General features: G+C 40.7%; 2 protein-coding genes across 3 annotated transcripts in view; both read right to left on the bottom strand.

The window, feature by feature from the left end:
• helz (helicase with zinc finger) overlaps positions 1 to 10,734 on the bottom strand; it is a 52,508-nt gene extending 41,774 nt beyond the window's left edge. The window contains exons 1-10 of one of the 2 annotated variants that reach the window (XM_018761528.2): positions 10,686 to 10,734; positions 7,086 to 7,292; positions 4,328 to 4,364; positions 3,905 to 4,029; positions 3,066 to 3,122; positions 2,318 to 2,366; positions 1,848 to 1,923; positions 1,030 to 1,228; positions 608 to 715; positions 74 to 371 (exon numbers count right to left, since the gene is read on the bottom strand). In XM_018761528.2, coding sequence (XP_018617044.2) covers positions 74 to 371; positions 608 to 715; positions 1,030 to 1,228; positions 1,848 to 1,923; positions 2,318 to 2,366; positions 3,066 to 3,122; positions 3,905 to 4,029; positions 4,328 to 4,364; positions 7,086 to 7,274 — 1,138 coding nt within the window. In that variant the 5' untranslated portion in view covers positions 7,275 to 7,292; positions 10,686 to 10,734. Of the gene's footprint in view, positions 1 to 73; positions 372 to 607; positions 716 to 1,029; positions 1,229 to 1,847; positions 1,924 to 2,317; positions 2,367 to 3,065; positions 3,123 to 3,339; positions 3,430 to 3,904; positions 4,030 to 4,327; positions 4,365 to 7,085; positions 7,293 to 10,685 lie in introns of those variants that run through there. The other variant, XM_029246776.1, reaches the window with a different exon arrangement.
• A 1,659-nt stretch (positions 10,735 to 12,393) lies between these two features.
• Positions 12,394 to 21,336, bottom strand: psmd12 (proteasome 26S subunit, non-ATPase 12). Its single transcript, XM_018761438.2, has 11 exons — positions 21,133 to 21,336; positions 20,299 to 20,358; positions 19,552 to 19,680; positions 19,281 to 19,388; positions 19,060 to 19,164; positions 18,487 to 18,636; positions 16,332 to 16,466; positions 13,991 to 14,103; positions 13,537 to 13,711; positions 13,345 to 13,422; positions 12,394 to 12,952 (listed from the first exon to the last, which is right to left on the bottom strand). The coding sequence occupies exons 1-11, from the start codon at positions 21,238 to 21,240 to the stop codon at positions 12,743 to 12,745; spliced, it is 1,371 nt and encodes a 456-aa protein (XP_018616954.1). The 5' UTR covers positions 21,241 to 21,336; the 3' UTR covers positions 12,394 to 12,742.
• Between the last annotated feature and the right edge of the window lie 496 nt (positions 21,337 to 21,832).

The raw sequence follows: 21,832 nt of genomic DNA, 5'->3' as shown, positions 1-21,832 counted from the left end.
CAGCTGCTGTAAAACAAACAGTGCCATCAGAGTCAGGAAAAACCACTGTCCATAAAGTCCCGAAGACACGTACCCTCTATTGAAGCAGCATCCACCATGACCCTCTGCATCAGCACCGGCTCAGAGCCAAAGTCGAACACTATGGTCTGCCGGAAAGTCCCAAATATCTCCGTGCTGAAGCCCACCTCCACCTTGTACACACAGTGGTCCATGCCATTCTGTGCCAGGCCATCCCCAGTCCACTCTTGGCAGCCAGCAGCCACCTCCTGGCGGACCTGGGTGGATGAGTCACCCGCCAGCACAGCCGTGATAGAGAAATGAGGTCTATGGGCATCATAGAGCAGGGCAATACGATATAGCGTCCGGGCAGGCTGAGAAAACGAGAGAATGCAGGTGAAAAATTATTTCAATGCCTTTCATATCTTCCATTCTCAGCACTGATTTGCCAAAACTGGAAATAAAGTAAGATTGTGTTCTTAATTTTAACAAAGAAAGTATGCAAGAACAATACAATAAACCTTGACAGTAATGGCAGGAGCAGTACAACTGTACATCCCAATGAGTAACACTGGGAAGCAATCTCCAGAGCATGCGGGAAATGTTTTACCTTACAGAAAAGGGAGAATGTCCAGGAGTGGGACGATTTCTTAGTGGTGACGGTTACTGAGAGATCTGAGCTGTGCTCCACTGTCACACCATCCAGGTATTCACTTAACTAAAAAGGAGAAAAATAAAATAAAATAAAAACAAGGAGTCTGCAATTTTCTTTATTCAACTAAGGCTGAAAACCTTCTTACAGCTCATCTGAGGCCACGTAACAACTTAGGGGAATTTGAGATGTCAGAATCAATCAAAAATCAAACAAAACCACAAGGCAATCTTTCAGACTTGTGACAGCTTCGAGATGCAGGGTGAATCAGTCCTTAGCGGGGAAGATGTCAGCACTACTGAACACTTAGGTTGACACTGCGCTTTGCACTAACACTCTCTGTTGGCAGATGATGGACAAACAGATACTGTGGGGCCTACCACTTTCTCGGGAGTCAGAGAGTTCATCCACTTCTCGATGAGTGCCTCCATGTAGTTCTCAGTGAAGTGGCGGCTCTCCTGCTGCTGTTTGAGACGGATAAGGCGGGAAGCATAGCGCTTCTGCCACTCCGTCAGCTCCTCCTGCGAGTGAGCCGAAGTGCACTGGGCGCCGTACCTGCAGAGCCCCTGCTCCAGGAATCTGGCATGCACATAAACACACAAATGGGCACTCATTGTTCAATTCTTTTTTATTTCATGATCAGAAACATTTTGTATTATAAAACCTAAGGGGAACCAGGAGGTACACCTTTTTCTTCAGTTTTGCTCTGCCAGGACACAGAGGTCTTGTGTGGATTCTCCATGCATACAGTGGAGGAGAGCTGTTAGCGTTTGTTATTTATGTTTAGGGCAGAGAGACTTATAGAAACTCAGTCACTATTGACGTGGTACGTGTACACATTCGGCTACAAGATCTTGCAATTTTTCCAGTGAAACAAACTGCAGTTTTAATTTCTTGTAAAGGGTTTATACACTGTTTCAAAATTTTATTTGGTTTTGTATTTACATTTACATTTATTCATTCAGTTGAAGCTTTTCTCCAAAGTGACTTACAATATTGAACTACTTACAATTATTTACCCATTTATACAGCTGTGTAATTTACAGGAACAATTTCAGGGTAAGTACCTCGCTCAGGGGCACTACAACCGATGGTGGGATTCAGACCTGAGACTTTTGGGTGCAAAGACAGCAGCTCTAACTACTACGCTACAGCTGTCCCCAGCTGCTTGAGACAGTCCTTTCAGGACCCACATTACCTTTTACAAAGGGTATACTCCTCACTGCTTGTCACTCCTCGGGGTGGAGGGCGGAACAGCCAGCCATCTTGCACGTCTGCTGAGTGAGGGATTCGAAGTAAACTCAATCCTATACATCCATGATGCTGACCAGATTAATTTTTGCAAATCATTTACCCAGCTTAGAAACTGCACAATGAACCAGAACTGTGAAAGGTTCAACAAGCCATGTGAAGTTTGGCACATAGGAAACATCACCTCAGGAAAAAGAACAGCAAAACTCTGAATGCAGAGTCCTATTTGTTAACTATTATGCCACTTATTCCCCTTTAGCCCTGCCACATGGATTCTGCAACAGTCTTTTAGTATGAAAAGAAAAGGATGCTAGGTAGGCGAGACACATCAGTTACGATAAAAACAGATAAGGTGATCCATTTTCATCAGGTCCTGAAAGTAATAATGTAGCAGTGCAGGAGGTGCAAAGCACTTGCCTTCATCATTGTCTTCACTGTAAACAGAGGCCATCTTACTACTCAACTTCTGCAAAAAAAAAACAGGAGGACAGAGCAACATTTATAAAAACAGCACACTTTATTTCTAAACTACTGGAAATTTAGATTCTGACATCAGCAGATATGCCTGTCAGAACAGAAATATGCAACATTTGCAGAACCTAGGAAATAAAGTCAGATGTTAGCACCAAAAATCTAAATATAAATGACAGAATAAACTTGGGATATGAAATAAAACTGGCAAACATTTCAAGTTTTAAAATACGATAAAACAAATTGTCCAAAAATCTCTGGAGGTCACGTCTGCGAGTGAAACTTTCATCAGAGAACACCAAGTTACGGGTAGGATTTGTGTGTTATTACAAGTATCAGCATGCAAGCTGCTTTTCTCCAACTTAAATTGCACAATATCGTGTAGATATGATCTGAGTCCTATCAATAATGACCTGAAAAAGTCACCAACAATAGCTGTTTGTGCAACAAAACATTGAAATACACAAACTCTATACAGTCACACAGCAAAAGGATTTAAAGCTTAGAAAATATATTAGTAACAGCGACTATAACAATCAAGCAAAAAAGGAAAAACCAGTGGAATTAAAACATACGGACATAAAATAAGCACATTTCTGGCTATAAATATACCGGAAGGCAACAGAGGTAGTATTCAATCGCAAAACAGCAAATTACACAATATCACACCATACCAATGCGCATGATCACTTACTTCAATTTCTGAGAGAAGCACTTTCAGTCTGGAGAGATCCTTAGTAATGATTCCATTCTAAACAAATAAAAACAAATGTTATACTGTTAAGGGACCATTTAAACAGTACTTCTTAAATCAAATGGAAAACAGTGAAAGTGAATTTTAAAATTGCAATACAGATCTGCATTTACAGCTGATTTGGTAAATACACCAATAATGAAGAAATCTGACTAAAAACTTGCTTTAAGAAAAAAGAAAAAGTGCAAACACTTCAGGGAGAACCAAAACTAACCTTTTGAAGCATTAGCCTTCTGTTCTTCAAACTGTAAAATTAACACACTACCTCTGAAGTATTGCACACTGTATGCTTGTCCAGTTTCATTACCTCTCTTTTGTAAACACAATGAAGCCTAAAATCTGATTTTGAATTACCCCAAAAAAACCACATTTTGCTCATACTCTCAAGATTTGAACTGTAAGTGTACAGTGGGGAAACAGCGTAGTACAGAGAGCATGTAAAAAGAGACCGCAGTTCCTCATACAGCAGCTGAATAGACCATTCTAGAACCCTAAATAACTCAAGGTTCTACCAAAAGCAAACAATGAATGAGAACAGCAACACCAAGCCTGCATTTTTACTCGGCATTGGTCATAACAGCACAGCCCACTTCAGTCACTGAAGAAGGAAATTATTATCCAGCATGATTTTACCAAGGGAACACATGTTGGATTAAAACCAATGACAAAGCAGCTGTTTGCGTTGGAAACAACCTGTTCTCAAACAACACCTGGTTCAACTGGATTCTCGTGAAAAAACAGGAGAGGAGGGGGGCAGGCAAAGTAAACAGACAGTTTACCAGAGGTTCCCCGAAGAGTGACTTGGAGAGAATACTAGACACTTCCTGTAGGCTGCCGTCCACAAGCATGCTGTGCAGGCTGGCCTGAAATGACCCATCTCCTCTGGCCAACTCCTCCGCCAAAACTAGGGGTATTTATTTAAAAAAAGAAAAAAGGGGGAAAAAAAAGTCACAAGAGAACATTCTGAACTTACTGTCTTTGTGAAAGGTAATACAAAAATTAAAGAGAAAAAATTATATTTACAGAGTCTGATCAGCAGTGACATCTTTTCAACTCATCATAGAGCAGAAAAAAGTCATGGAGCACACAATTTCAGACCAAAATGACAATCTCCCTGCAAGCTACAGCACACATTTTAAGTCCTTTTGATCGGCCGCCTTCTCAAAATGCTAAATAGTCTTTTCACTGCAAAGTGGACTCACCATGTTTACAATCTTCATCTGCTTGATCATACTTTTTCTGTTGGCAGAAATTGACAGTATGGTTATCCAATAGGAACATTTTTTAAGAGACCACAAAAGTAATCTCACATAGACAAAAAAAAAAACTGAAGAAATTAACTTCAACAATTCCACGGATAAGTAATTCTTGAAGTCTCCAGCCAGAAGTTTCATGGTCCAGGTGGGGAAAATATAAATAATATTTTGGATCAGCAGCCATTCATACAGAAACGCTCAATACAAACAAATTATAATAACAGTATAGTGGAAAACATTAGCTGTGCTGCCCCCTGGTGACTGCAATACAAATTAGTTATTACGTGGAAAACACAGCAGCATCCTGGTGGCAATAAAGCAGCATCAATATCTGCAGTTACATAATGATAAATTTACCAAGATCCTTCCTTATTGGCCAGCCCATTCCAGCCAGGGGAGCCATGTGCATCCCTTGGCAGACAAAGTACAGGCAAGCTGACTCCGGCACCGTCTGCCTGTGAGGTTTGCATGGCTGCAAGCCACACAGGAGCAGAACTGGGAGTGTGCCAGATCAAGAGCTCAAAGTGTCTGTAGAATTTCTCCAGGACAGTGCCAACATACCAGTCCTGTTTCAAGAATTTCAGAAATCCCAAGGGTAAACCAGTACACAAATTTCGTCTGCAAACTACCCTCTACGCAAACACATTTTACGAGCCTCACTCAGCAATTTTTTTCTCTCAACTATTAATCTGCTGAATAAAAAAAATTCTATGAAACTCCAGAAACTAAATATTTAAATAAAACTGCCATCAGCATCTATCAATTTTATGCCTTTCATCAAAAGCACGGCTAGCTAAGCTAAACATTTGTATGCTTCCAAAATTCTTCAACATCCAAAGCATTATGCTTATATACAGTAATGTGAAAAGGAGATGCACCTTCTTTCAGTTCTATGGTTTACACATTAGGATAAAACTAACTCTGATCTAGTCCTCACCAAATCCTAACAGCAGACATATCTAATCTCACATAACAGATTTTACTTTTGCATTATTTATTCAGCCAAAAATAAGTCAACATACTGACGTCATGTGAGAAAGTCCAGGATTAATGGATCAGTATCAGTTAATACAGTAATTAGAACCAGGTGCTGCCAATTAAGCGCACACCACTAGTTGATCATCAGGAAGCGTTTTCACGTGTATATAAAAGTATAAACTGACAGTTTGGAGCATTTTGGTTTGCATTAACACAGCATGCCAAGGATAAAAGATATCTGATGATGATGTCAGGTTGGTTGTATGTGTATGTATGGTTTCTGTTCATCAGCATGGGATGGGTTCTAATGCCCTTTCTAAACAATAGAGAGTTCATCCTCCTGCAGTGAGAAAAATCACTGACAGATGGAGTACTCTGAAGAGAGGTGACAATATACAAAATAGGTATGCCTGAAAATTCACCCCAAGATCAAACTGTGTGATGCTTAGAGAATCTGCAAAGAACCCAAAAGCTACATCTTATGATCTACTCTGTCAACACAATAAATGATAGAGTTCATGACTACCTCTAGGAAAACACTGAACACATATGGTCTTCATGGAAAGGTGGCTTGGAGAAAACAGGTTTTTTCCGTCCAAAAAAAAAACACGCAGCATGGCTCACACTTGGAAAAATGCACCAGAGTGAAGCAGATGAGTCTCTCCTTGACAGACAAGACCGAGGTGGACCTGTCTGGCCATAATGCACAACACTGCATAATCGCCACTAGAACCTCATAACAACCATCAAGCACAGTGGTGGAGAGGTGAGGATATAGGGCTATTCTGTTGTAGCATGAACTGCCTACATCACAATCAGAATCCCCCACTGAATTCCTCCTCATACCATCATATTCCAGAGAAAAATGTGAGATCATCATCTGCCTGACAGCTGAAGCTTTGCCAAAAATGGATCATGCAACAAGACAATAAGCCTAGGCACGCCACTAGATCTATGACTCATGTGACAGGGAAAAAAAAAAGGGTTTTAGAATGTCAAAGCCTAGACCTCAACCCCAGTGACATGTTACGGAGGGCCCTTTAGAGAACTGCATATAAACTAATTGCCTGAAATGTGAATGAGCAAAAAAAAGTTTTGTAAGGAGGTATGGGCCACAGGCTAACAGACAGAAAACCATTTACTTCATAAGTAACCCTACATGAGCATTACTTATGTCCTGATATGTAAAACCACAGAACTGCAGTAGAGGGTACTTTCACACCACTGTATACTGAGATAAGTACAACGTAAACCCGTCAACCCAGCTTGTCATTTAGTGGACCAGGGGTCTCAAACTGTTTGCCAGTTTTCTTCCCTAAATTGGGCCAACTAGTCAGTTTATTCAGCAACATTTGTGTGCCAATGCAATTGTAATTAACATAACTGAGGAAAGACAATCTAAAGTATCCTGAGTTCACCATAAAAATGGTGATCATTCTGTCTTTTTCCACAAATATCGCACAGTCATTTCCCTGTAGATTTACTACACATTTTCACAACCATTCCCACAAGATAGTGACTTGGAATCTAAGAAAATTTTTATTCATCTCGTTCAGACTTCTTGAACAAGCACTTTCCCTTTTGTTGTTAATTAACAACATTACTGAAGCAAACATCAGCACCAACAGCAGTCGTGTCAGCCAGAGGCCCATGCAGTAGACCAATAACAGAGGATGAGTCACATGCATGTTAGAAGAGGGCATCAGCAATCAGGCTGCAGTCTCACCAGCTGCAACAGGGCGGCGATGCGGAGCAGCAAGGCCCGGCTGCGGAGGGGCACTGTGGGGGGGCTGGGGGGCCGTAGCCGGAGTACAAGGAGCGCCTCCGTGCTGTGACTCACGGCTGCTTCGTACTCCTGCCTCACCAGCGACAAGCAGGCTTCTTCACATGACCTCTCTGGCCTCCTGTCCGCCATGACTCAGGGACAGAATCTCTGATGGGGAGAAAAATGTGCACAAATGTCAGCTGAGGAGGCCACTGTGAACTACCACCCTGAAAGATGCAGGCTACAACAGCAGATGGCCACCAGCCACACTGCCTTCTGCAATGGACAAACCCGATGATACACTGAGGCCTTGAAAAGACAGCTGTTAATGCAGGCTTTATTTCACATATGGAATTCAGCATTTTTCAAAAACAGCCACAGTTACCGATTTGAATGATGGATACTGTCCCTTCAATACACTGCTTTGCCCTGTAGCATGGTGTTACACATTTTAAAGGATATGAAGATCCTGCAGCATGTCACTTCAAAAGCTATTTCAGCCCAAGCTGTTTTTATATTCAAACTTGCCGATGATTCACAAGAACTTGTTGCTTAACCCTGCTGGTCTTGATTTTTGTGGGGAAATATATATTATATGAGAAACTAAAATATGTTTTGGAATTTACTTCTTTACATCAGTTGCTAACTTTTAAAGGTTTAATTGTTAGGAAAATGATCCAGTCCCCTTTAGCATAACATACCTAAAGAAGTGCTGAATGAGTCATGTTTTGCACAAAGCAGAAACAAAAAAGGCAGGAGGACATCAAGATGTTCTGGCTGCACGCAGTCAGTGTCATAAAATACCAGGACAAACACAATTCAGCAAGTGTGACAAGAGAAGACTCAAATGAGGACATGTACATGAGATGATGGCTGTGAACAAGAGTCAGCAGTTCAAAATCATCCTATCAGAGCCTTGTGTGCATAAATATTATTGTTTCCTCCTTGCCCAAAACAGAGTATCCTGATCAGTAAAACACTACTATGAGATGGTGTGAGAAGTGGTATTCCTTCACAACAGCAATGTAATGAGTTTGTGGAATGTAGCCTTAACTCTGTTTGTATGGGACTGTTTGCTGAGTTTTCCCTCCCATCTACCTCTCATACAGGGGCAACAGGAAGCATAGTGGTTAGAGCAAATCCCTAGCACTTGAAGGACCCAGGTTCAAATCCCTTCTCACGCTGTAGTACTCTTGAGTAAGGCACTTACGCTAACCTGCTCCAGGAGAAGAGAGGGGAGGGGGAGAAAAGAAAAAGAAAAAAAAAAAAAAAAAAAGAGACCAAACTGCATACATAGTTAAACCACCGTAAGCATCTTAATGTTGCTTTTGAGTAAACTGTGAGCTAAATTAATATATAACCTTCCAAAGAAATACTGTTCTAGTGGGCTAGTCACTATTCACTATGAGCTTGTGTGTGTGTCTGCATGTGCATACAATTTCTGGCCTCCCATCCAGGGTGTTCCCTGCCTTACACCGTATGTTTCCAAAATCAGTGAAACCCTGTCTGGACAAGAACTTGCCGAAAATGGAGTAGTTGAAAGGACTACAATGGAGCATCAGTGACATGTCAGACCATGAACCAGAAATAACCTCATCTGGAATTATTTTTTCTTGACCACTTAGATTAAATGTAGAAGCTAACAAGACTTATATTACAACAACAACAAGACATTTCTATGTTCAACATTCCTTATTCAGGGCAACTCCTAACCCAATTCATAAACTTAAGTATTGAAAACAACGCACAAATTTAAATTACATTGGGGGCTTAAAACAAACCAACAAATACTTACCGAACTTTCAAAACACCTAAAATCTGCAAAGTACATCAACTGATAAGGAAAATAACAGCCTATACACAAGAGGCAGAATGAGAACAGGCCAGCAATATTGGTTTATAAATACCATCATGAATACTGTGTACTGCAGTTAGTTATAACCTGTATGGTTTCCATGCTTAGAGCTGGAAGGACAACACGCCTTCTTGGACACAGCTGTAAATTAATACAATAATGCCAATATCAGTGCACATTAAATATGGAAAAAAAATTATGCCATAGACAGGAACCAAGACGATGGGGTCAAATATGAGGAAAAACACTTTCACACAACTGTGTCATATTACAATCACTACTGCTTAATGTAGTTAATTTACAAAGCTACCTGACTAACTAGCTAACAAAGTACAAAAGATATGACATCCCTGGATGAACATGACAAACTGCTTTGTTCGTCCAAGTGATCTCCAATCCCTCCTAGTCCGTTTTTAACTCCCAATCAACAGGACCTTGAAAAAGTTTTCCATCAAGTAGGTAACTGCATTTATAACCATAACAGCAGGGAAAAACAAAACACCTAACACTAAACAAATTAAAATAAACAAATGATAAGGTGTTATCTGACAGGATCACACCATAAAAGGTCATTTGTTAGCTGCGATAAAAATATAAACAGTCTATCTTTGGATTCCGGGTCAGTTAATAATAGACGTCCTGTGTCCATTTAAGTGCTGCTCCTTGTCCATCATGTTGGAAGAGGAAAAATAACACTCACTCACTCACTCTCTCACACACACACACACACACACACACACACACACACACACACACACACACACACGAGAAAAACACATTGGCAAAACCACACCATGATCAACACCAATACTAGGCAGAATTCAGTGATGAAGGTCTGTCTGTGAGGTTCAGGTTCACTATAGCTACACACTGGTCACAGGTAAATGTAAGAGTGTGTGCATGACTTAAGTTAACAGGCTGCATATCAAAGTGTTGAACATATGAAAGTGCAGAACAATATTAAAGGGCGAGTAAAAATGTACACCAGCGAAACAACTAAGTCCAAAATTAGGGGACACCAATAAACACCAGTGAACCTCAATGGACACAAAGAGGCAGTGAACACAAGACAGCTCCACTGGACAACATGATCTGCTGTGCCAAACGTGTGCTGGTGTACCCCCCCCCCACACACACACACACACACACACACACACACACACACACAGTGAGTGAGCGGACAGAGAGAGCAGTGCTGTGCAGCTACACACGCATAGAAGGACACCCAGGCAGACCATACAGTTAGAGCAGCGACTATGATGTGTGTGTATATCCCCACTGCCAGTGATGCAATGGATCCCTCAGCTCTCTCTCTCTGCTAAGCTAAACTGCTCAAACATCCTCCAGAGTCGCTGCGCAGCCACATTCGCTCCCAAACTCCAGCAAACAACAGAGCTGCGTGCAGCTGCGCGCCGAGGGCCACGAACACCACTGCGGGAAGGATGACTGAAAGAGGAGCGGCTCTGTACCGAGCGCAGGCCGAGCGCGGTCCTCCTCCACCGGACGGACGGGTCGCTCCGCCGGCGGGACGCGGGCCTGCTCCGCACCTCCCTCGTTTACCGTCAACACACCGCGTGTCAGCGGCTCGCCGCCACTCAGCCGCGTCGTCTCCGGTGCAAAGTTACGCACGGACGCAAAAGCGTCTCGGACGAAGAGGAGGAAGCCCACCCGGACAGAGTGGAAAGGGGAAGTCTACTCGCACCTACCTTCACTTTCTACGCCATCTTGGATCCACTTGTCAGCCGCCGCAAAGCATCCTGGGAAACGGGCTCGGGCTCGCGCTCTCCGGGGAGACTCTCTGAACTACTCCTGTACTCACACTATGGAAATATCTCTAAATACAGTATCACCGTTACGGTTAAAACGACACCAGTTTAAAAGTTGCTTTTTTGTACTTCAGTGTTTACTGCATGGATGTTAAAAGATCTGGGTAAATAGTAAGGGATAATAGTACAAACAATAATAAAATAGTGTAACAACATTCATTTTAAAGAGCAATACTGTAATATCAGCTGCATCTAAATTAGAGGGGCTATATATTATATCAAACTCGAGTCCTGAGGAAGTCCACGGTAATATTGCACTTAATAGGATTTAAAGTGACAGGACGTGAGAATAGACTTCCGTTTGTAATCGAAAAAGGTAACGTACTATATTCCATAAGTTTATCAAACTCGGCGTTCGCGTAGTTTTTCTTTTCAGGAACTTCATTTATTATAAATGAGCTGGTGGCTGGAATTAAAACACGAGTCAAAGGCACTGAGGAGTGTTTGAAGATTGAAGTGAAACTCTCTCGTCCGCCCCACTCAGCACTACTAAGCCTAAGGCTGTGCAAAATAAAGTTTACTTTACTCACCATTTGTCTTTTTTTCCCCACTTTATGTGGACTGTGTTCCAGTTGCAAAGCACATTTCTAATAACGATATAACAACACGACATGCCCAGAACATGGCATAGGACGTGCAGGGGAGACAGCATGAGCGAAAAGCTACCGCTCAGGCGATGCTTGGGAACAGTACAGGCAAAGACTGAGTAAAACAAGGGAACAAGTGGAAAAGCCATCCTTGCCCCATACTTGTTCCATGTGCTTTGCGAAACGCCACAGGCCCTCATACCTTCTTTCACGGGAACACGCTTCCTCAGAAGACACCTCACCAGTTCATTGTCCTCCTTGCACCCACACATCATAATGAAGGATTTGCGATTGGAGAAACTGACCGGTGTTGTCCTTTCGACTTTCACATTGGATGGAAACATCAGCATTCCAAAATAAAGTTACCATCGTGCTTTTCTAGTGAATATTTAAAGGCATTTAACCAGCTGCCGGCAAAAGACCAGTTCTCACCACAACTTTTCATGCAATCAAGCACAAAGGATGAGTGAGACAAAGCGGTTAGGTGTTTTACACTGCAACGGGGTACGACAGACACGTTCTGTGTGTCTCACTAGTGACCTCCCTTACTCCCATCAATGGCATATCAGAAATAATTCAGACAGCTGTCTTACATATGCAACATTCAAATGAACAGAATACAGTATGCGCATACTTGTTGAGCACAATATGGCCCCTTCGGCTACATCCATCCATCGTCAACAAGCGCTTGTCCCGAGTGGGGTCACGGTGAGCCGGAGCCTAACCCGGCAACACAGGGCGCAAAGCTAGAGGGAGAGGGGACACATCCTGGACAGGACACCAGTCCGTCACAAGGCACCCCAAGCGGGGCTGGAACCCCAGACCCCCCACACAGCGGACACTGGCCAAACTCGCTGTGCCACTGTGCCCCCCACCCCTTAGGTTACAGATTTATAGCAAATGAAATGAGCACTATGCTTACAGCTTACACATCTTCAAATAGTTAATGTATTAGTACTAAAGTAACAAGGTATTGATATATTTGCAAAAAAACAAACTACTAACCACTTATAGCAAATTTTAATATAACACATTGTGAAAACGCAAAAGACAGGTACAGCATCTGTAATCAAATATCTGTCCTGCCCCACTGGAGAGGATGGCAAAGAAAACATATTTCAGTAGAGAAATGCTGCCATACTAAGGAATTGTTGGAATAAGATTACAAAACGTTTTTTTCTACTACCACTACTTGTAAATAACATTTATTCACAATGAAATTTAGATTTAAGTGAGGACAACTCTTAAATGTGATGCTCATTATCTATGACAGGATATTTCAAAGTTGAATCTCTGTTTGTGTAAATGCAATAATTTTTCAACGGAGCACACACAATCTCTGTACATTCACTATTGAAGATTGTGTATCATCTCCTCTTTGGCAATAAGGTGAGTGGTTTTGTTCACCAGTGACATAAGTGAGTTCAGTTTATGAGACCAGTCATTCAGGAGATCATTGGGGTCCTTTGGTCTCTGGAAATTGATGATACCAGCCAGCCTGTCCACCTTGGCATAAATGGTCTTGTTAACCACCAAGCTGGAGAGAAACTCTTCAGACTCCTGCAAGGAGAAGAAGGTACAACTCATAAAAATGAGTTACTGTGCATTAAATCCACATGTATGGCTACTGTGTTCACCCTAGTCAATGCGAAAACCATCAACAGACTGCAGACAGACAAAGCTAAACACTTTCCTTAGCTACGAAGAACAGCAGTGTTTAGACCTTTGTACAAATTATGTTCAAGTTCTCATCAGGGAATCAACTGAACTTAAGTAGATTGTTTCGGATACAACATGCCATGTTATAAACTATGTGCAATACAGCAGTATCATTATAGTTAAGACAAGAAAGGAAACAAAAACCCTACATAGCTTGTTAATCATGAGCAAAATAACTGGCCACCACTGATATAGCACCTAGTCTGTCAAGAGAAATATTAAAATTTCCTTACATCAACAGAGAGATCAAGAAGGCCGGCCATCCTTTTCATCGTGATCCTTGTATAGTACTTCGCCATTATTCTTATGTTCTGCAAACGACAAAAAAACAGGACAGCATAATGTTGAACATGAATACACTACAAGTAACTGAACAGAGCAATGACCACAAATACTTGGACAAACTAGAATTGTGCTTCACTCACATGCTCTACCACTCTGTTTTTCAGATCCTTCCACCTCTTCTCCCCTTCCTCGGTGTAGGCAAAGACATCTGTAGCAGGGCTATCTGACGAGCCTTCCCTTAGTTCCTTCCCATAATCCTCTACCAGAGAAGCCCATCGCATTAACTCCATGGTGATAAACTGCTTCAGGAGGGCCCTGTCAGAGGAAGACAGAAATATTCTGATAAACCAATATATTAATGGCACCATTTTTTTTAAATCAAAAATCAATTGTGTTATACTGTACACTGACCCTTTTCATGCATTGACTTCTGAATTGCACACATTGCCACAGATGCCCCATTTTACTTCATAAGGTCAGTATAGCACTATTATCTTTCAAAGCCTTAAAGAGCTCTTCTGAACAATACCCATGCCAGAACCTCTTATCCTCAGGTAGCAGTTTTATACATAATGAGAACAGAGATGCCACTACCTGTATTTAGGGATCTCCTCCAATTTCTTATCAGCATTGATACGATGTACCAGGTCTGACTGCTCATTGTCATAGGGAGCCAGGATGACATACAGAACCACACTCTTTAGGGCCTAGAATGCAGTAACAATTTAAAAATGTAATTCTATTCAAACAAGTAGGGGGGGGGGGGGGGGGGGGGGGGGGGGAATCAAAGTCCATAAAAACATCAAAAAAGCAATAGCAAACAAAAACACTTTGCAAATTTAAACAGCATCACCCAATTATTTTTCATTGCCTCCTATAAAGTGGAGTTCTGAAAACAGAATTGTTACAACAGAGGAGCATAGATGGTCTAACAACCTTCCCAGGTCATCTTTGTAAAGAGAAGATATCAATAACCAACAGGAGAAAAAAAAAGAAAAAAAAAGTTCCTGGCTGAACCTCTTGCTGTAATACAGAACCACCACCTGCTCCCTCCATCCCATCACTTTACCTTTCCTACAGGAGATTTCACTGCAAATGATCTCATCTCCATGATCAATTCCTCTGGTTGCTTCCCATCTACCTTCAAAATTGCCCTCATTTCACACCTATTAAAGAAACCACCTCTGGATACAGACTCGGTCCAAAACAACAGTCTAATCTTTCCTTCCTTTTCTGTCAAAAACTGTCAAACAGGCAACCTATAACCAGCTACCTGCACTCCTCCTCCACAATGGTCTCCTTAATGGTTACAGTTTGATTCAAAGTCAGCCATTCCACCAAAACTGCCCTCTTTGCAGTATCAGATACTCTCCTCAGTCCTCAGCCTGTCTGAAGCATTTGACACCATTAACCACTGAATTCTATTCTCCTTTCTTTAAGAGCTTGCCAAAGGAACAGCACTGAAATGGTTCGAGTCCTGCGTATCAGGCAAACCTTACCAAGTGTCTGGTGTGGCTCCCAGTCATCCCCTAAGCTACTCTCAAATACACTTCATCTATACTGCTTCCCTCAGCCCTGTTATCTCCCAGAATCTGCCACCACTATGCTGACGATACCCAGATATTTCTCTTTTCTCCCTGGAACTACATATGTCTCCTCATGCATTGCCACCTGCCTTTCATAACATCTCTCCCTGGATGTCTGACCATCACCTATAACTCAATCTTTGTCGAGAAGTCTTTATCAAACCGGAAAAGTCACAAATTTTACCAACCTCACTGGCTAACAGCAATGAACGACAAGAGTTTTCAACACATCAAAGCCACAACCCAAACCCACAGATACATCCTACACAACATCCACAGGATCTGCCCCATTTCACAAGAAACTCTATGCTATTCCTGGTCCAGCCAATGGTGATATCCCACCTGCACTACTGCAGCTTTCTCCTGTCTGGCCTTCCGATATCTGCCATTGGACCTCTACAGTTGATACAGAATGCTCCTGCATGAGTCGTGCCTGACCTACCACTTCTGGAGCTATATGCAACTATGTATTAGTTTGTACAGTGGTATGGGACAAACTGACTATACTAAATCATGTGACTACATCCAAATTTCTCCTACGGATGGTGCAATTCACTTTTTATTATTCTCAGAGATGTATATCAAAGAAAAGCATCTACTAAATGAATAAATGTAAATTAAGGAGGAATTAGAAGATCCTTTGTTATCAGGGAAGGGCTGGAAAATTTTGAACTACTTTAAACTGAACAAAAAAGGGCTCTGGCTCCTTGCCTCAGGAACACAATTTTGATCAGATGTTTGTAAATCTAAAGTCACTTTTACCACTAGGTCACACTCAATAAAAGCTTAACAGAGATTTCCGAGAACTTACTTATGCATTAGGTAAAAAGCTCAGCTATAGCAGTAAAATACATTTTTATTTAAAGCTACAATAAAAATTTTAAAAGCCTTTTAAATGGAAACATAAAAATGACAAAGTATTTTGTCAACTCCTATTCAATCCCACTTATTCATCAACATCCCATAGACACATGCAATGTTCTTCATCTTGTGCCTGACCACCAACAGTCAGGGACACCATACAGGAGACAGCAAACTATAAACACAGTCTCACAGTAATATTCTGTTTGAGTACAATTCACCATCTACTAAAAGCAAGGATCAAAAACAGTTTACTGTTAAACTGCATAAGCCACTTTACAATAGAGACCTAGGGGAAAAATACAAATTTTAAAGGAACTGGAAAAGTATTGTCTTTGAAAATTTCATAATGCAAGGACTCAGCACATGTGTGTTTATATATACACTGGTGTACATACACACACTGCCCAGGCTATGATGAATTAAATTTTCACTTGTACAATCATCTTTTCCAATGCACAAGCACCATTTAAAGAAATCAAAGTCACCTGCTGCCATTTGCTGCTGTCTTCCAGGATGCAGGGTGTGTCATAGATTGCACGGTAATGCTTGCATATGGATAGGTATGACCCCTCATGCTGATCCACCTGGATCATCAAGTTGTAGTATTTCAGCTTGGACTCCTGAAATGAAAAGCAGTTCACACTGTGACTACAGTGTAGAATGTAATTAGAGAGGTTGAAGTCTGGCAAACAAAAAGCAAATGGGTGTTTTTGATGAATAAATAAATGTGGGTGGTTAATTACGCTGAAAGACAAAGCATGAAAACAGAAAACAAACATCACACCACTGCAGCTGAATGTAAAGTGTCAGGTGGGGATCAGTAGACAAAGACATTGTTTAAACTACCTCCTAAAACATTACTATGAAAAACATTAAAATATATAGTCAATATCCTCCTGTACCTAAAACAACACTTGCAAAAATTTGCAATGCACTCATCATCCTTTACTCCTGTGAGGGTTTTATTGAATAGTTCATAAATGCATTAATCTGAATAAATAATTTATACATATTCCATTGATTCAATTCATTTTTGATCCTCAGCACTTACCAGTTTTGTATTTCTGCATTCATTCTTGGACTGCACCCAATTGTTCCTAAATACTAATGATAACATCTCAGGAGCTGTGATGCCGGGAAAGGTATTTAACTTAAATAGCTCCAGCAAATACTGGACAGAGGTTGAAAATGTTAATTTAGAAATATTTGAACTAATATGTCAAAAGAGAGACAAAAATTTCAGGAGAGATTTCTTTTTAAGAATTCTTTAAGTTTAGCCATACTGATATCATAGCTTAGCAGTACACAGCTCTGTTCTTCCAGCACTGCAGGGTACACAGTGTTCCAGCTAAGCTCCAGCCTGAGATTTTAACTGAGCGTCTCACTTGATTCAAATCGCCCGCTAGGTGAGGAAACTGACAACTTTTGTCAGTCACAAATCTAACTTTTAGAAAGCTGCATGTGCACCTCTGCTTATAAAATAAGTTAATTACATAAAACAAACCGTTTTATGGAATTTCAGTCTTTTTCCTACTTATTTAATTCAAGGCTCAAAATTGATTAAGCAAGTACTGTTTACACCTATCTTTTGAAACTATAAAGTGATTTGACTTAATTTTAAGGGTTACAATTAGAAGCATTTAGGTTAACAAGGGCTCAGCATTCATTCATTTACAATGACATGGTCTGACAAGACTAAGAAATGTCAAATGTTCAAGAGTTTAACCAACTAATGTCAACAAACGCTTGCACTGAGCAGGGTTGCGGCAAACCGAAGCCTATCCCAGAGACATTGGGTGCAAGGCCAAAGGAGGGGGAGGGGACGGGACACACCCAGGACGGGATGTCAGTCCATTGCAAGGCACTCCAAGCATGTGTGAATCAACCAAAATGTAGCTTTGTGTGCACTATATCAAAATAGTTTTGCTTTAGTGGCCGAGACTGGACAGCACTTGTACTTTTAAAAGATTCACTGGGTCTTTTGGGGGGGAGGAGAGATCATTTTTGAAAGACAGAGCTTGTCTTGCATACAGCAGTTTTCAAAAACACCCCTTACATTTTTGTCTGCTTATTACAGTTATGCAAAATTTTCTGCGATTTACTGCCATCTGCTCCGTCTAAGACAGCTTCCTAAAATTAACTTTCAGAGCTATTTGACTTCTTAAAACCAATTGTCTGTGCCATCTACCCAGTAAAAGTAGCTTTAGATCACTGGATTCAGAATGTAAACAGATAAAGCATTTTTTTAATTCAATCTTTTCCAAGTATAACTGACAGCTCCTAAACCATGTTGCAATAACTAAGATGAATTCCATTCAATTCTTGTTTGACGAGCAAATCCCTAGCTCACTACATTATCTTTGTTGTTGATATAAGTTACACTAAGTTTAAAGATGCAAAGTTTAAATTACTGCAAATATGAAGTTTAATATTGTTACTGAGATACATGATCATTTTTTATAGAGCAAAACAACTTCTGAACTAACAACTTCCTACTCTTGGTGCAGTTTAAGCCAAGCAAAGAGTAAATTTAAAGCAGAGAGCCAACATATAAATTTGGCCCTTTCAATATTTAAGAAAAAGCTACTTAATCAGGGGAAATGTTCACACAAACTTATTTTCTAGATCATACACACTCACCTCAGTACCCTCTTCTTGGAAAAACTTTGTGTTGATTTTTTTGCTGATAATCTGGGTGCGGATGTAGTCTTTGACAGCAATGCAAAGTCTCATTTGCTCCAGTATGAACTCAACCTTCTCTTTCTTCTCCATGGAGCCATATGTCTCGACCTTTCACAGAAGCACAGTGTGTAAGCTCAGACATACAACTGTCCAAACAATTGAAAGATGTATGAAAAAACAAGTTTACAATATTCAGTACTAGGCCTGGTTTGAGGAATGAAATAATGGCATAACTAAGAAATCTATTTGCATAATTCAAATTATATTTAATAAACAGAAAATGTCTAAAATGGATGTATTCATTTAACTTGGCATTACTAGGTCAAGAAAATGTAAACACCACGCAATGAATAACTAGTTACAACTATGGTTTTAATCAATGTATGAAATATTACCACTGTTAAAGTTATTTAAGGAAACTAGACCATCTGGCTGCCATGAAGAAAAGAAGAAAGCAAATTAAATTTACAAAAAATGTGGAATCACAATAGGGAGACCAACCCAAAGAGAAACCAAGTGCATGGCCCATACCTGCAGCTCCTGCAAGATTGAGGCTGCTTCTTTGACTTCTCCATTCTGTTCCTTGATACTGGCCAAGGTCTTGGTCAGCCGAGCACGTTCAATTTCCACATAGATCTGAAAGAAAACACAGTGAGCGCATTTCAAATACATTGTACAAGATCTCTCAAACTAATATGGTCACACACAGCAGCAAAGAAAATATGAACAAGAAACATCTGAGCAGAACAAACCTTTCCTGCAGTGACGGTGCGCAAGGTGTCAATTAGTCGCAGTTTGACAGTCAGGTCCGTGATCTTATCTACATACGTACAGCACTCCTGCACCATTTTGGCTACTGCCTAAAAGGAGAAAACTCATTCTAGTCATGCGACCATGCCAAACAGATTATCAGTAAATGATGACTTCTCTTGCAAAATTTATTTTTAATAGAATTGTTTCAAGAGCCCATATGACAAGGTACTTCAGCTCTGTATATAGAGCAAACCGATGCACAAAACACACCTGTTTCAATTGACTTCTCCTTTTTGACAAAAGCATGATGTTTTCGTTCATTGCATCCCAGTCTTTAGCTTCATAGCACATCTGCACAATTGCCACAAGAATCCTTGAGGTTGACACCATGTCAGAAGCCTGTGATAGAAAGATGAGATCAGATCCATTACAACTGTAACACCGAAAGGAGAATATTAACAAACTAATTTTTTGTAAAAAACACTGTCATTAAAAAGTACTATAGACAGAAACTGGTGACTCAAAGACAAACACTAATTGCATTCAACTGAAAAAGTTGGCTTTAAACTGTTGGACTTGACCTTTTTTAGATGATTCCTGGTTCTCTGGAATCATACTGAAGAGGAGTAGTAAACCATTAAGATGTTTTATTTACAGAAAATTCCTCTTCAGATCTTAACCATTAGGCAGTGCACTTCTCTCTAACCAAAGCACCAACTCTCCTCCTTAGACACCCTGTCACACACCCTTGATTCTTTCTGGTCATATTCCAAAAAAAAAAAAAAAAAAATCCTTAATAAAACTTGGTCAAGATAGTCTGCCAGTCTCACACAAATTCACTGGTGCAAAAATTACTACAAAGTACCAGGGCGAGGTACACCTATAGGACTTTTCACAGTGCTGTGCTCAACCACGTAAAACAGCAATACATATGCTATCCATTTTTACAAATTAAAGGATAAAGGGTAAAAGAAAAGAAAAAAAAAGATTACTTGTAAACAATCGATCGATACTTACAGTCCGTGTTTGTTTCTCCAAGGACAGCAAACTTTCGATGGCCTCCTGCAATCTTCCCGCCTTCAAAAAAAAAAGCAGAAAGTACTTTAGGTACAAGAAACTTCTAAATACGACAGCGACACAAGGCAACTCAAATCCACACGAGACGAACCTAACCTTTCACACGCTTACATTTTCAAATATTATGATGAAAGCATTTTCAATTCTGAAAATTCTGACATTAAAACTAGTATCATTTTTCAGTTTTAAGACCTAAGCAGAATTCTATATACATTCATGCATCATTTAGACATTGTTCTACATTCCCAAGTTGCACTACAAATGTATGTTAATTAATATCAGCTGCCAAAAATGTACAGAAATATGCATGGTCAAAGGTGAACAGTAATTCACTGACTTATCTAGTTACATTAAGCAAGAAAATCAAATATTCCTTGTTTACAAAACCTCCAGTTACACCACACACATCCCAAGAAACAACTGCTTCCAAATCCAGCAGTGGTCCATTCCACAATCACTGAACAGTAAATACTATAGTATAAACAGATAGAAAACAATCCCAGTGTATTTTACTACATTAACCAGTCTGGCCATCATCACGGCAACAGTGACATCACGAGATGTATTTTTTGGTCAAACAGGCAAAAAAAAAGTCGTAAAACAAGATAGCCCACTTTGCTTCACTGTGCAAAATAACTAACTATCAGCTGTATTGCTCGTTATATGTAAGTAGCTAAGAAACAGGTGACCGCCGAGGCCTAGTAGTGAACCTTAGTTAACATCCACCATGACTCAGCCAGCCTCCCCTTCACCGTTTCTCTCAATACGACTCACTTTAGCCATCTTCTCGCACTCAGGAAGACGCACGTCCACCGTAGAACTGTAATCAATCTCCATTTTCACAATCTTTCCATCAGACCTCTCCGATCGATCGTCTGCCATTTTGACCAAGGTTGGTGGGCAGCCCGACTAAGAAAGTCTTGTTACAATGAACACAAGAACGAGCTTCGACTCAGGACTCTACTTCCGAGTGGCGAGCGAGATGAACCGGAAGCTATTAGAAATGACCAATAAAATCGGGTTGTCAAGGTGGCCGGAATACTAGGAAGGACCCACGAAGGACCCTGAAACTCATTAATCGGCAGTCAGGGGTTAACGAACTGCTGCGTTGGAATATTTCGTTTGTGGCAAACAGGATGTGCTCATGTGCATTCGTGAGCGATCGGTGATTTGCAGAGCTGACACTTTTGTCGTTTTTCAATTGAACTATTAAAAAAAAAAAACCCAAAAATGCCAACATGATATCTAAAGTGAGAAGACTGATCTTCTACTCTTGGGCAGGTTCACTGTGCTTTTAATCATGTATAACAGAAAATCAGCCACACATTTCCTCAGCTGTTTGGTCGTAGGTTCGAATCCGGTTCAGTCCGTGTGGAGTTTCCATGTTCTCCTTGTTTCTGCGTGGGTTTCTCCTGCGGTTCTGGTGAATTGGTGACGATAAGTTACCCGTAGTCACTAGTGTGTGAGCCATTGA

This window comes from Scleropages formosus, chromosome 20 (genome assembly GCF_900964775.1).
Source record: "Scleropages formosus chromosome 20, fSclFor1.1, whole genome shotgun sequence".
NCBI classification, from domain to species: Eukaryota; Metazoa; Chordata; class Actinopteri; order Osteoglossiformes; family Osteoglossidae; genus Scleropages; species Scleropages formosus.
This window is presented reverse-complemented; position numbering and strand designations above follow the sequence as displayed.